This window comes from Amblyomma mixtum, chromosome 1 (genome assembly GCF_055824585.1).
Source record: "Amblyomma mixtum isolate Tamu chromosome 1, ASM5582458v1, whole genome shotgun sequence".
NCBI lineage: Eukaryota > Metazoa > Arthropoda > Arachnida > Ixodida > Ixodidae > Amblyomma > Amblyomma mixtum.
The window spans coordinates 263,309,048-263,325,234 of record NC_143012.1 but is presented as its reverse complement, the minus strand read 5'-3'; the positions used below and the strand labels follow the sequence as shown (position 1 = coordinate 263,325,234).

Here is a 16,187-nt window from a genome sequence, read left to right as displayed (position 1 = left end):
AAGCATTTTCTTAAACCGCCTTTTTCTCTAAGTTCTTGTTTTCGGTCCCGTCTTCAATAAACAAGCTTTGCTTCTCAAGAAGTTTGGAGTTGCTGCCCAAACCGGCAACGTGTCGCCGGACGAGTGGACGAAGGCGCGAAGTGCCCTTCGAACTGCTAACCACGTACGATCATAGACGAACCGGCCATTCCGATGACGATCCGGAGGAGAAACTTAACTGGTGCCGTGACCAGGATGACCAGTGTTTCCAGTTAACTACTACCCTCCTCGAGTGCAGAGCTTCTCCTGCCCAAAAATTTGTTGTATTATTTTCACGGATGAAGCTGTATTGTTCGAGTTTCATTTCTTGCTGATGTACACTTATCGCTGCAGTTGAAACTCATGCAATATATTGTGAGAACCTCTTCAGTTCTGTGTAAAGTTATCATAAAAACTATATTCTACGAACATTATTAATACATATTCCGTTCAAATTGGCAGTAATTGTCGTAGTTGAAGCCGGACAGTGGGAAGTGGTGGAACAAAAGCAGTGAAAGTAGTTAACTTCAAACGAATGATGAGTAATGGCTGAAAAACTAAAATTTTCAAGCAAAGCAGTGCGTGGAAGTAGTGAGAGCCAGCAGCTTTCATTTTGCGCGTGCGATGATAAATTAGTTTGAAATATTTATTTGTGTAAAACTGAGTTTACACTCAGATACCAGGTGCTTCAGCGAACATTTTAATTCCGAAAAGAGAGCCAATTCGAAATAAAAAATTTATATATAATATCTGGAACAAAATCTGGGGGACTGAGGACGTTAGACTGCATAAAAGTTATCCAAATTGTTAGCTAAATACGTAAAGTCCGCAAAAACATTTACATAACAAATTCTTGGGCTCAACGGAAATGAAAAGTTTGAACCCATGGACAGCGGATGCCACATCAGTTTTGACATGAAAACAAATATTTCTCTAAAGCTCTGCAGGAGAAAATCCGGCACTTTTTCCTCACGAAACCGGAACTGAGCGAATCAGGTGTGTCAGATGTTGGGCGCATATAGAACTCTGCGGAAGATGTGCTGCACTGACCGCGGCGCCAAATTTCAAATGCCTGATTCACGGTGCCAGAGCATTCGCTTTATTTTTGTGTCGGTCTCAGAAGTAACTACCCTTCAGCAGAAGATAACTGTATTTTTTTTTTTACCAAGGAGGCAATGACACAATGTTCATGACGTAGTACATAAGCGCACGCAGTACAAATTGTGCGCGTTAGGCCGTGAAAAACATCATCAGCGGACCCACCGTTTGGACCGACATTCTTGCCCCGGCTCAAGCATTCACTTTTCAGTTCTTGCAAAAAAAAAAATAAAAGGGAATTTGTCACTCCACAAAAGAACGACGTTTTATTCGTTATGGAAACTGAAATGGCATTGTTTCGTCTATGGCTTAGTACTCTTTAAAAACAGCCGCCGCGGTTGCTCAGTTTTTATTGTGCTCGGCTACTGACCCGAGAGACGCGGGTTGGATCCCGGCCGCGGCGGTCGTATTTCGATGGAGCCGAAATTTGCAGCGATGACTGCGGAGCCCTTCACTACGGCGTCCCTCATAGCCTGAGCCATTTTTAGAACTAAAAACTCCTATAAAACTGAACCATAAAATCTTTAGTAGCTGTAACCTACAGACTCGTTTATTACTATACATTTATTCAATCTTTCGTAATTGTCTACCTCATATGAATGATATTTTTGTGACTGACATCTGCTGCTGCTGCCATTGTGTTGATGAAATGGCTTTCTTTCTATTTCGACATGCATATTTGCATAGACGAACCAATACATTTGGCATATAATATATTGCACACATAAAAAACTAAAGTGTAAAACTCTGTGCCTGTTTACGTGTGTGTTTCATACAAACTTACCTTAACATATAAATACCAGCGCAAAACAGCAGGACATACGACGAAGAACGAGGACACACAACTAGCCCGCACCCTTACCCTACTGAATTTCATACAAACTCACACACCAGAAATTGAGAACGACGCGTCATACCCTTGTTGGAGGGTATGACGCGATACCTTAGTGGCTTAATTCTTTTATATCTGGAAGGTCATTCTCTACTTCACATTCATATCTCCCCGGAAATCCTCACACCCCTCCTAGCGCAGTAGTGCGGCGGTTAAACGATTCTACAGAGCCCTATGATGGTAGGTTTTTCCAGCGGTGGGCCTTGTGGGACCCAGGTACTTTTCCCAAGCGATAAATCTAAATTTAACTGCCACCTGCCACGGTTGGCACTTTGGTCACTATCTAGTGGGCAGGTTTTGATGACGCCGCAAAGTCACCTGGCCTAAGTGGACCAGCCCCCTCATAGGTTGCCCTCTGGGGACCACCTGCCCGATCCATGCTTCTTATTTTTCGCTCACAATGCCGATGTCTAGAACAAAGACACCGGAGTTCCTGGTTAACGGGGATTTTAATGCAATCGCTGTAAAACGTTTTTCAAGTTGAGATATATTTATATTAACAATGCAGTCAAAGTCATAGTTTTCGAGTAGCATGCACTCCTTTTCCCGAACACGAAATACGTGCACATAGAGTAAGCTTCTCGATTCTCTGGCTTAGACGGTGAAGGGAAATCAATACTGCAAAGGCAGCGCCTTAAGGAAGTCATGCCGACGTTGCGCCGATCTCTCGGCGGGGACCTAAACTCCATTAGCTTGGTCGCACTCTGCTGACGAAGGTGAATGGGCCATCGCACCAGCTGCACTCTGTCTTCCCAGCTGCTAAAGTGCCCCAGGGTTCGCTACGCAGCACAGTGCGGGGAATGACGTCAATTTCGAAAGTAATCTGCTTATCTCTTATTCTTTTCCTGCTCTACGGCCTCACATCTCTCGTCTTTGCTACAGTAGAGTCATTGTCGGTTCTGAGTTTCCCGCTCTTGATCACACCGGTTCAACGGAGTTTACTGATGCCTCAAAATAAAGTGGTAATGGGCTGGACGAGAAAAATATACCGTTAATTCGTCGACCTTCCCTTTAGGAGAAGGCGCATTACGATTCAGCACGCCGGGCCCCCTCACTGTAGTCACTGCCCTCTTAACTGCCTAGACGACTTTGATCTCTTGTTTTGAGCGAACATTCTTAATTATGGCCTCCTTTTTTTTAACTTAATTGGCAATTTTAGGAGCCTATCTTCGTACTCTTCTCTCTTCTCTTCTTGCTAACACACCATGCGCAATCTGCATTTCTTTTACAACCCTGAGAGACTGGACACTCGCACCTGCTACTTGGAGCCCTTCCAGTAGTACAGCTCCAGACATTATGAAAGCCCCACTGTCAGATAGCCTACCTGAAGATCCGGTGGAAACAAGAACGAAGCCGTGAGCTGTAGACAGAGATCTCGCAGATATCATCGGAACCAGAAATGTATTTGTCAAAACAAGGAAAAGTGCCTACATCGTCAGAATTTTTCTTCTTTTTAATTGCAGCCGCCTAGCTTTTTCTATGAGATCAACTCTATCGGCCTCGTTTTCAATAGAATGCGAGGTATGAGTATCCTCAGATAAGCAGCTGTCGAACGCTAGTACTATGTACTCTGCGAATGCTTTTAAAGCGGTAGCATCTCATCTCGATTCAGGAGACGCTCCTTTGGAATTCCCCTGCATGACACCTGGCAGATAAAAGTTGTCAATCCCAAAAGACAACAGATCTTCTCTGGAAGTAAAGCTCTTCTTATGAAACTCAGTTGCCACAAGAGAAGTGACTTCGTTGCGTGTTCTTGAGCCATCGTCTTTGCCGAAGAAACCGCAAATCCCACCTAGTGATTCGTGGTGATCAAAGACACAGTGTCTGAAGTCAAAATGCAGGGGATGCTCTCTTCGAGAAAACCTCGTGTTACCGAACACGTGCTGTGCAGCTTATCCGGAGTTACGTGACTGGAAACGTTTAAGCCCGCCTTATGCTCTCTATAGACAGATATAGGCGACGTGAGCAGCTATGTCATACCTGTAGTATGTCACTCCTTAGGATCTCTTTGCTCAAAGGCTCCTGCATATTTTGTTTCTCCACTTTGTTCTTCAGCGGAGTCCGCTTTTCAGATATCGTCTTTTCTTTTCATTCGAAGCGCTGCCAACTTTTTGTACTTCGGCCATATACCGTACCATACCATACCATACCATACCATACCATACCATACCATACCATACCATACCATACCATACCATACCATACCATACCATACCATACCATACCATACCATACCATACAGTACGGTACGTACTGTACCGTACCGTACCATATACCGTACCGTATTGCCGTGGTACGAAAGTACCACGGAAATACCCCTTTCGTTGCATCCATCCTTTTCGGAGCAACCAGCAGCAGCGGTGACCGGCTTAAGTTCATCATGCAGTTTGGACCGGAGTAGCGGAACTTTCATACCTCTTAAGTAATGCAGCAGCAGGTGTTCTTCGTAGCGCTCTTTTCAAAAATCGTTTTCAGTTAAGTCAACAGCGTAGCTACGGAGCAAGCGCAGTTTCAGTGCTTGCAATTGGGCCGCACACACTCGCAAGTCGCCCGAATCTTGGGCAATTAAGACCCACCTGTGCGTAAACTGAGAGCTTCAGTGTCAACCCTCTCCAATTAAATTTCCTTGAAATATTTCAAGCAATTAGCAATCCGCACGCGATCATCATAACAAACGAAGTCGTGGGCAATTCCAATCATCTTGCGCATTGCAATCACTATTCAATGTATCACTCCATTCTGTTATTTTGCAACTTGCTATAGAGTGTGTAAAAAAGTTTTAACGCTGGTACCAGTACATTTTTCACTAGCCACCGAATCACCGGGACACCATAGCTACTAGTGGTAGTAGTTTTCGTATACAGGAGGCGTTTCAGGGCAGCTGATCACTATTCTTTAAACACAGGGTTTTTGATGTAAAGGAAGATTTTAGTGGTATACTGGTACCAGTGTTGGCGGACGTCAAGAAACAGACGAATCATGTTAACTGTTAAGGTGTTCATCTACATTTTAATCGTTAATTTTTAAGGCGAAAGCGTTTTATAGCTCATGAGTTGCGGCGACCGCAAGTGTCACGCTTTAAACAATCCATGGCCAGCCTCCACTTCAATCCGTAGCCTACATCCAAATTCATAGCCATCTAGCAAGCCAATCTATATTTCAAGAAGCCACACCATAATACACAATACATTTCATAGTCCAATCCATATTCCAAAATGGCGCTAACTGTCAATTTGGACCTTGGTGGGAAACGAACCCGGGCCTGCGGCATGCGAGACAGGGACGACTCCATGAGCCATGATGTTTTTTTCTTAAATATCGTATTTATTAAAGTGAAGGAATCTTGTATGTGCATGAACAATGTACAAAGCATGAAGAAAACAACTCAAATGAACACAATGCATAATAAGACACACCTAAAGCAAGCCCAAAAAAGAGACGGAACACAGAGTAAATCAATACTACGTCACAAAACCATACACCTAAGCAACGATGTACTACAAAAATACCAATGAAGAGCTCAAGAGGGACGGTTCGACGTTTGAAGCCTAAAGATGCGACTAGTAAATGTACAGTTGTTTTAGAAGCGTGCATGAATAATTATGAGCATATGAATTACGGATGCTGCAATTTACTGAGTGCAAAAGTAGGTACCCGATAAATTTATTTCTTGCTTGGCGTGCCCTTCCGCCTTTATGTGGCAACCATTTAAAAAAACCCTCGCAATGTACGACTCTAGTCAAGCAGATGGCGTTCTAATGCAAGCACAAATGATTCCATGTTACACCACGCAAGTTTTCTTAAGTTCCCTCTTCAATTTGTTAGCTATTGTCTTTAGTCAGATATTTACAATTATCAATTTGTAGTCTGGCGTTAGCAACAGCCGTATTGGTTTTTAGAATTTCGAAAACGTGATTAATCTCTTTACCATTGTGGGTAACCAATTATGGCTACATGGTGCCAAAATACACGCGCTTTCGAGAGAAACGCAGGCAAAGCTACCTCTGCAGTGCGCTTAACTGGTCGAAATAGCCAACTTTTTCGAGCCTCAGCGCTGAAGGCAAAAGCGTTTTAAAATTTCTAAAATCTTACATGGCTATTATCGGCCGGGCACAAATCTCTAATTGGAACCAAGTGCCCTTCGGTAATAGTTCAAAAGTTAGCTATTTAATGAAGTTAAAATGTTAGAATGGGGCAACTGCTTCTCTTTACTTCCAAACCCAACTAGAAAAAAATAATGATCGGCTTGTATGCGTGCGTGCGTGTGTGCGTGTGTGTGTGTGTGTGTGTGTGTGTGTGTGTGTGTGTGTGTGTGTGTGTGTGTGTGTGTGTGTGTGTGTGTGTGTGTGTGTGTGTGTGTCAGAAAAATTGGCAATACACATAAGGAAAAAAGAAAATTAACGTTGTGCAAGAACACTCTCACTGTACTTGATTTTCAGCATAGACACATACATGTAGGTGCGAGGAGAAACATACTTGGCTTCTGGTAACATACTACGTAGAAAAATTGAATACTGTTCTTAGGGAGACATTGCCAATACTTCTGCCACAAGCTACCCTATTTGAAGACTGGAGCGGCAGACAGCACACAATTAAATATTGGAGCAAGGAGAGAAGGCAAAAAAGGAAAAATAAAGAGGCAGAAAGAGAGGCACCGAGAGTTTTTGGCGGAAAGTAAATATGAAAAGAAAAATAACAAATTCAAACAAATTACGTGAATTCAGCCCGGTTTGCGGAAAGACTGCTATGCAGTTACTGTTCGTTGGGTCGAACAGGAGCAAAATAGGAAAACAAAAATACTGAAAAGAAGGAAAACAAAAAGAAACCACAGCTATCGGTGTAGCGTGCATAAAGAGGATACTGACCATTTCGGCATAAACAGGGTTATGAAAATTAAATTCAGCGCACTTTGATATTTTTTTGTCATTTACACTAAGCGTCTGGTGCACAGTACGAACATTCTTCTCGGTACCAAGAAATAGAGTACTGCAGCCATTCTTTTTATATTGTTTTTCTTTGGCTAGCGCTAGAGTACAGTGTACCCAAAAAGTACAAAAAGCTTGGTAAGTTCGCAGTGATGACTGCCGTCCATGCTGCTTCTTATCTTGCGACGCATTGATTGCAACCTCGGCTCCACAGCGGCCGTAAAAAGTGGAGGCTCCATTACGTGGCGGGCCTTATTGTGCCCTGGTGAATGCCCGGGGAATTCCATTTCCAAATGTCGCCACCATATCTCGCCAGTCACGGCTGTCGGCTGCCATTCCTGTGGGTCGGAGTCGTGGGCCCGTCAAAAAAGCGTTAGCTCCCTCCTCCTATCTCCTACCTCCCCTTCTTTATTGACGCACACCTTTTATCTCTTTTCTTATCAGGTTTTCTTGTTGTGTGAGCATAGAGGTGCTGTAAAACGGATACTAATAAAGAATGAAATCGAAAAGCTGTTTTGCCTCTCACGTTCTTTTTTGGGGTTTTGCTCGATTGGTTATGCCGCTTTTTGAAACTCGACGCTAGCTATTGTAGGGACTACACGGAAAAAAAATGCATACGCAGTAGATAAGCGCCGCCTGCGGAGGTGCGATGTTTCTTGGAGACCGACTTTCTAGAAAGTTTTACGGCTGTTAGTAGGCGATCTTCCATTGGTAGAGTTTAGTTTTTACCCTTTTTTTTCCTCCTCTATCTCTGCCTTTTCGGAGCTCTGGTTCCTTCCCGATAGCCAGTTGCGTATGGTGTCGTGCCAGTCCACCCAAACGCTTTCTCCTATGCACCTTTGTAAGGAAAAGGTGGGCGCGAGCGACACAAAAATAAGATGTAAAGTGCACAAAGCGTGTAAAAGAAAATAAGCTTGCTAGTAGCACTTCGATGTTGCCTGTACGGAAACATACTTAGAAAGCAGATATCTTTTCGGAGGATTGCCTAGAAAGCAAGTTTACAATAAATATAGTGCAGCCAAAGTTTACAAGGCCGCCTTATCTGGAATGCTTACGCAAAGACCGGAGTCGACTGGAACGATACTGCTTCTAAGGTTTCTCGTACTGGTTGCGCCGGTAGTTAAAGATAACTGTACTACGCCTTTGCCATGAATTTATTCAGCTTTTTCCAAGTCTTTCTTTCTCGGGTGATTATGTTTGAAGAGTAGAAAAGACATATTAAGGCCAAAAACAAACCGTTGTTCCTGTTGGGTGTCACGAAGTTTTCACCGGAATTTTTCTTCCTGTAGAGCGAAACTACGGCAAACTTATTATTTTTAAAACAATATACGGTACCTCAGTCACTCTGAAAATCTTGATTGTTCGTCATTAGCAACTAGCTTATATTGTGCTTTCAGTGCGTACAACTTTTTCAGAGAAGGAACCGGTTACCAGTCCGTGTTTTTCGTTTCTAGAGTTCTGGTAGAATGAAGATGGCTTTTGCGGATCCCCGTACTGGCTAACTCGGTATATCAACCCAGTACAGTCTGAGATTCGTTTAACAGAATACAGACACGAGGAAATGTTTTTTTTTTAATTTCCTCAGGTGCACATGAAATGCGGGAGGTAACGCCAAGGGCAATATATTGAAGAATGGAGCTTTCCAGTCATACTTCACTAACAGTGACGCTTGAGGAGGTAGTGCGCTTGCTATAGAACACTTCCATGTAGTATGTGCTTTTCACATAGGCCACTGGTATGTGATGATATATCGAGTATCTGTGTCCGTCATCCCACACCATTTAGGAACGACAATCAGTAAGAGGTACGAAGGATAAGGACTTTAAGGGTAAGAGGTCCGTCGTCATGCTTGCTTTGTGAATGAATGCTTGTCTGCATTGCAGTGAAAATGAGTCAGTTGCCGGCAGGGACGCCTGGTCTCCGATCCTCGCCTACAACAATATTGCCTACTAGGGAAATTCGGGTAGCCCCAAGGTTAATTCTGTTCGAAGAAGCCATCAGTGGTTCCGGCCTGACTGCGATCTTCAGTGTCTGAGTGACTGTTCTCTGTTTTTCGCCTGAAGCAATTTATTCGCCTGAAGCAATTATCTCGGTAAACCTTTCTTCCTGGTGCCTAGCACGGATCGTCCATTTTGTTACCGCATCAAAAAAAAGTTGTTACCGTACTTAGAAACATAGGACAATGACTTTCCCGGCAACGACAGTGGTTGTGTAGAGCTCTCTGTGGAATTTATTTCCTTCAAATGGATTGGTCACCGCTTATAAACCATTTTCAGGACGTTTGATCCACCACCGCTACACCAAGGCTTCTAAGATCTGCAGTGCGCCCAGTATCCAATAGAAATGGACGTCTGAAATCCAAAATATACATTACAGTGTTATCCCCAAGTACGAAATATATGGCACCAATTCTTCAGAGATGCTGTGCAACCACAGAGAGCTTCTGTGCAGATGGAGCCGGCAAATATTCCAAATAATATGATCTTAAAGTACCCGCAGAGGTCTCAAGATTTGAAGCCGTGGGCGGGCTTCATGCGGCTTGGTGTGAGCTTACGCTAGGATTACAAATCTGAGGCCAGACTTTCTTTTTTTTTTAAACTGACTTCTACGCACTATATTCGCGATATAAAATGCCGTCTCCAGAATTAAGAAACATTTTCCTCCATATTTGTTGATGGTCTATTAGCAAACCATTGTTCATTTCTCGTCCGCACGGCTGACAGACCTGCATACGACGCCTATATAATCGACGGGATGTGTGCCTTATGTTTTTACTACGCAAAAGTGAAGAGGAGGGAGAAAGAGAGGAGAGCCCCGCCGCGGTGGCTCAGTGGTTACGGCGCTCAACTGCTGACCCGAAAGACGCGGGTTCGATCCCGGCCGCGGCGGCAGAATTTCGATGGAGGCAAAATTCTAGAAGCCCGTGCACAGTGCGATGTCAATGCACGTTAAAGAACCCCAGGTGGTCGAAATTTCCGGAGCCCTTCACTGCGGCGTCCCTCATAGCCTGAGTTGCTTCGGGACGTTAAACTCTAATAAACCAAACCAGCAAAAGAGAAGAGGTGTGTTTGCCACTCAACTACCTTAGAGCGCGCCATCTCACAAAGAATAATTTTGCCAGGCGCTATAGCGCTCCATAAAGACGGTCTGCTCCAGTAACATGTTGCATCAGTGCTTTGAGCGGTGATTACGTACTACGCACTTCGTCCTTCTCGGTGATGCGCCTCATTTACTCCTGGACTTTCATTTTTCGTAGTGTGGAATAGAGAAACTTGAACTTATTTTTGTATTTATTCCCTTTTCTGTCCCTCTCTCCATTTGTGGTGAATATACTTATAGCAGCGAATGGGAAAATAAGTTACGCGACAAAGTTTTAGAATATTCCAACCACTTGATGAAGATTTTAGTATTTGCACGGAAAATATGACATGCGCAATCGATCACAATTTGCTTCAGATATGTGTCGGCTAAAAGCGTCGCGCTTTCGAACATGCATCTCTCTAGCACGAGAGGTTCATTTTATGGCTGTGTTGTTTCTTTTTTCTCTCTTTTTTTTAATGAAAAACCTCGACAGAATAAAACGAAATGCTTTCGGCTACTCTTAAAACCACTCTAAAATTTCTTTCGCCTCACGTTTGCATGCTTTTCTTATTTTATCACACGAACAGGTTATATAATATCTTCTCGGAGACCGAAGGGAAGTTTTGAGCGCAAAAACGAATACGCCAGAAGGCGTCCGGGGAGAATGACTTTTATGCGTCAGCTGTGCACTACCGAAACGAGCGACGAGCCTTCGGGCGCCTCGCCAATATGACGGTAATAACGCGGCCAGACCGGACATCCTATCAGCCGGACCGGGTATCAGCGCAGCGAATTGCTTGCGCCGCCAAGCCCGCCCAAGGTGGGAACCCAACGGCGCATGCAGCTTAGTGGACGGGAGGCCGCATCTGCCGTCCCTGCTATCTGCCTCTCGCTCTTCCAGCTCTGGCACCGTTGCTCTCATCCTTTTATGCTCCCGGCCGTCGCCACGAGAGGACTAAAGCTCTGCAGCATGCGAGCCATTTCGCCCTTCATCATCCCTTAAACCTTTCTCATCTCTGTCCGACACAATGCGTGCGCTTTTACGTTTATAGATGCGCGTGTACAGATTTCACCTTAATCGGGAGACGACACGCCGGTCATCCGTGAATATTGCACGAGTGGAATAGCGCCCCGTAGGGCCATTGGATGGCTTAACGTGTGCGCGTGGCTTGTGTGGTCTCGCGTTATTGGCACAGGAGCGCTACGCTGGTACCTCTAACGGTGCACCATTGGCTCTTATGACTGTTCCTTAGTGCTGCATTGGCGGAACCGTGTGCACACGCATTTGTTGCTTGTATTCGCGATGACTAGCCATAAATTCTGCATAATTCGGGCATGATGCGCAAAACGGCGGTTTTGTTTTATTTCTCTTATTTTAGGCACCGTCTTCGAAACAAACCGGAGTTTGCGCTTTATTTTGTTGATGTATTACGCCACAGGTTCACTTCCCTCTTCGCCAGTAATACATCTCAGTCTAATATTGCTCCACCCCAGCAGCGCTTCTAGTAACCAGAGCAAACTCACATGGCAATGTTTGTGATTGCAATTGTTTCCCACCGTTGTTCAGCTTTTCTTGTTTCTTCTAAGCCATCATTTCTGAATCAATAGCAGCAGTGAGTTTTCTTTTTGACTTTGTTGCTTGATATTAAAGGTACTAAAAGATTCAGCTGCGTGAAGACCGTCCATATAAACTTAAATGTTATTTCTGCTTGATACGCCATGTGGACCCTCATTAATTCAGTCCCCTTACGTGTTGCAATAATGTTCCATTCATAAATTACTTCCGCATGAACGCCGTAATCTGCACCTCTCTGTCATCAAAGCAGCTTTAAGACTGGAAATGACTGCATTAAAAAGTATTCTTGATGCCACTAATCACATACAATCTGACCAATTATAACTTATCACTCGCACAAGGTTGTTATTTTAAGTTGCTTAGCATGAATTAATTATTATTCTATAATAATGTTTTATTTAAAAGTAAACAATCGTTGCTAATTTCGTCTTATCTCTGGCTCTCTTTTTGCCCTGACTCTGATGCTATTTCTCTACAAGAATCTGTATACAGTGCAACTTTTGCAAGAGTTTGGCTTCCTTTGAACTGATATTTATATGAATTGGATATGTTTATGACCCTTCTAGGTTGGAGAACTAATAAAAATCCTGCATTTTTATTGACAAACATTTGGCAAACCAAACCAAGAAGCAAGTCTCACCAATCGACTTCTGATGCTAGCTTTGGAACCTTATAATTGCATTATCATATCACTTACGGCTCCAAACCACAATCAGTGCAGCTACAATACCAGCTGTCTCATTTGTGTGCAGTTCCGTTCTGGTTAACTTCAGGAGCTCTGGAGAGCCAGAATCCCACTATAATTGCAGCCATTGTTGTTTAAACTACGCATACCAATATTTACACAAGACACGCGCAACAAGGTTTCCGCCTAACCCTCACTGTGCATTGTCTACAGCCAAGTATCGTCCTGTAGCAGATTATTGGCATATGATATCCAACGCCTACATGTTTTATCGCGCGTCTATAAAACACGAGCGCCTGCTCCGTACCAGAACACTACATACCGCCTTTCTAAGTTCACACATATATAGGAAGCAAAAGCCTGATTCATGCTTCAACTTGCGAATTCACAAGTGTGCATAATGCAGGAGTTTTTTTACCAACATCTGCTATCGGTCTTTGAAATGCTCCGAAAGCAGAAAACTACGTCTTTTTTATTTCCTGTTTCTTCTTTTAGGTTTTACCTTCCTGAATTTTGCAGCAGCCACCCTTATGTTCATTTTAAGCTTAGCTCGTGTTGGTGGCCTTTTTAATCATAAAGTTCGTAGTTTGGCTGCAGCTATGGGCTCAGTTCATCAGAAGTTCTATATTTTCGATACCTCTAAAATATGCACGCTGATCTCGCGATGACACCGTTACGACCACAATATCTGTTTTCATCCATGTCGAACAAATCACGCATTTACGAGCGACGCGGTTATACAGTAGTCGCTGCATCCTTCCCATAAGTGACACATCAAACGCTTAGGATGCTTTTAATTCTAACAAGCACGCAAGCTCCTTTGTATTTGCCTCGAAGTTTGCAATGACTGATCGCAAAAACATTAGAAAAATTGGCCATGTAATATTAACAAATACCACAATTATTCCTGATACCAACTTATAATAATTTCTTATCATGTTCGGTATCACTAACAGAATGCACAAATATTTTGGCGAGAAAGAGCTGCCAGGATAGAAACTGTACACACAAGAAACGTCTGTGTCTTTTTTTCTTTGAGCATACATTTCTGAAGAGCTTTTGAGCTTCTTCAAAATTCTGCGTAATTAGAACTTCAACTTATGCTTTCTCAGGTCGTTATTCTTGCCACATATTCTGGGTTGTGTCCACTTTTGCAATCACTTCTTTGATTAAGCGGCAAGGGTTGCAGGCCATTTGTAGGTGGTATGGCAACTACTACAATCTACGCAAGACCTTGCGAGCTTCGTTCTGGCCTTGCATTGAATATATAAAATATTGGTTGTTATCTTAGATTCATATTCATGTTCTTGCATGCTCCATTGTCCTATCGGCATACACTTGGGCACTCAGGAGCAAAAGTTCAGAACAGAGTCGCTAAACTTTCAGCATCTCTCTTTAACGTTTCAAAAGTGCACTTACCCAAAACTCTGACGAGAAGCTCCACTTGGCGAAATCCACAATGCTGTAGAAGGTCCATATTGGGCACCTTTGTTCTGTCTGAGACAAATCACGATGCTAGGGTTCCTTGTACTCGCAGTTCTGGGCGAAAACTTTCAAACGAAACTTCATCAAGGGGTTCCCACTTTCGTCGAAATTCAAGAAACATCACGAGTGGCTCGCACTGAGTGAAAACTTATAGCCGGCTATTGACGAAGAAAGTGAAGCATGCGGTTTCATATAGGAGCACAGTTTTTACGCTGAGGGTGTTGGTTTTTTGTTCGAAGCGTCTAAAGTTCCCCAGATAATGAACACCACAGGAAATAGGCTTCTATCGTAGACCAAGGAATCGTTTCCTGCAGTTTCTTCACGCCAGCAGTTCTTTAAACGAGCAATGACGTTTGTCAAGGCCACCCGTGTGACACTGTTACTTCTCTAGGCGTTGAAATCTCCTTTATTGATTTATGATGTAAAAGCAATTTCTCTTAGTTTAATAATATTTCAATGTTTATTTAAAAATCGGGGTTAAATTGGTGCATTTATGATCAAGACCATTCACTCGGAGATTCACAGCTTTTCTGTTAATAATTCTACAACTCCGTCATGCATATTTAAAACCTTGACATAAACGACGTGATTGTTAAATTGTATGCCTCCAGCATCCGTCCCCAAGGTCGCAAATATAGTCAGGAGTTGGATGTAATGTATTTTAGAAGCTAAAAACTGCGATGGCAAACCTCAGTTGAGAAATTTCATCCTTCGCCAGAAGAGTTTTCAGAAGGTGTTAATGGGAACTAAGCACGCAAGCACTATCCTATGTCTGTGATAGGAAAGAGGGCATTACGCAAAAGCTAGAGATTTGAGTCGGCGCACTTCTAAGCCGTAATTCAGCACTTCTTCGACTTCCCCAAGCGTTCAGAATCACTGAGTGGCAATATTTACGCCTGTCAGCGAGTGAGTTACAAGAAGCGTCTTGATCTCAGGTGTTAGCTAGGCGGGGAGCGCGAAGAGGGATTTTGGCTTGCAAAGAACCAGGAGCCTAAACAAAGAACTGAAAGGATGTTTTCCTGCAAGGAATGAGGTTCAAAAGAAAAAATATTTCAAGCTTATTTTTTTTTTCTTTCAGGGCAAGAATCCTAAGAGGACGCTAGCCGCTTCTTAAAGACGTGGGAGTTTTTGTTAACTCAATTCGCTTATCACTGTCAGCGCTCGTAAAGGTTGGAGGTGATGTGAACGAGTTAAAAAAAAATACAATCTGGCAGTGTTCACAACGACTATTCAGCCCTACTCTTTCACGCTGCGCGGTATACAGAAAGACAGCTGGTATTTGTAGTGAGAAGCAGGTTTACTTGCAAACCTTGAAGACCTCCTCTGAAGTGGTCGTTAGTCCCCGTTTACGGCTTTCCTCGATATCTTTTTACACCAAAAATTTGGAGATGTCAGCGTTCGCTCCCGTAGTTAGCTTTATGGCTTCCACATGGGCGATCGCAAACTTTGGGAAGAAAAATTATCTATCTGTATGTGTCAGTGCTTGCCATCTTACTACAACGCTATATTATTTCTTTTTATGGTTTAGAAATCTCGAATTTTAAACCTTTTCACTTTTTCTTGCGTGCGAGAGGAATCGTGTGTATTCCAACCAAACCGTCAGTGGCGTCTCGAAGTGTGCAGTTTGCGTCCTTTTTTGACTCGTTCTATAGACAGTAAAAGAATATTCCCAGATTTCTGTGGCCACGACACGTGAATCACCGTGCTGTTGACAAGAATTCTGATCTAGCGTAACAATAAGTATTCGCTTGGGCTCCAACAAGCTCGGTACTCACTTAAGAATTTGGCTCTCTTAATGAAATGCAAGCTTAAACCAGTGTACCAAAAGACCGGATATGCATAAGAAAAACCTGGAGGTGCTCCACGGCCACAAAAATAACCACAAGACACTCCACGCAGTGAAGAGCGATGACAGCCTGGTTCACACCGTCCACACACTGCCGTAGAACAGCCCGCAGTTTGTCGCGCAGCCAGGGACAGCGACGATGACCACAAACATCCGACCGCTTTGTCACTTTTTCACTTTCCTCCGGCGAAGGAAGAAAGCGCGAATACGATCCGCACCTAATTAATAATATCTGATGCACATCGAGCGCGGCTCACAGAGAGAGTCCCGGCCCAGGCTGGCGTGTCGGCCACAGTAGGAGATCACGTGCCCGAAGCCGCAAAAGAGGCCCGTCTCCCCGCGAGCACGCAGCGTTCTCTTCGCCCACTTCGAGGCGCCCGCCGCTTTGGTCGGACTGTGGAGCCCCAGGGCCAGGAGGGCACTGCTAGCGCCGCGGCGTATTGATCTTCAGCCGCCGAAACCGTAGTGAGACCAGGCTATGGAGACACGTAGTGAGAGTGTGGAAGCTCGGCGAACAAATCGGTAGCAGCGCCGCCTCGCGCTCGGCAAAGAAAGCATTCCGCGGCTCGCGGCGGAGTTCT

At 43.9% G+C, this 16,187-nt stretch overlaps 1 protein-coding gene across 1 annotated transcript in view; it reads right to left on the bottom strand.

Annotated features, from left to right (window-relative positions):
• Positions 1-15,972, bottom strand: part of LOC149371600 (cell adhesion molecule Dscam1-like) — a 184,964-nt gene extending 168,992 nt beyond the window's left edge. The window contains exon 1 of the mRNA XM_089585203.1: positions 13,695-15,972. Within this exon, the coding sequence (XP_089441329.1) occupies positions 13,695-13,752 (58 nt within the window). The 5' untranslated portion in view covers positions 13,753-15,972. The remainder of the gene's footprint in view (positions 1-13,694) is intronic.
• Between the last annotated feature and the right edge of the window lie 215 nt (positions 15,973-16,187).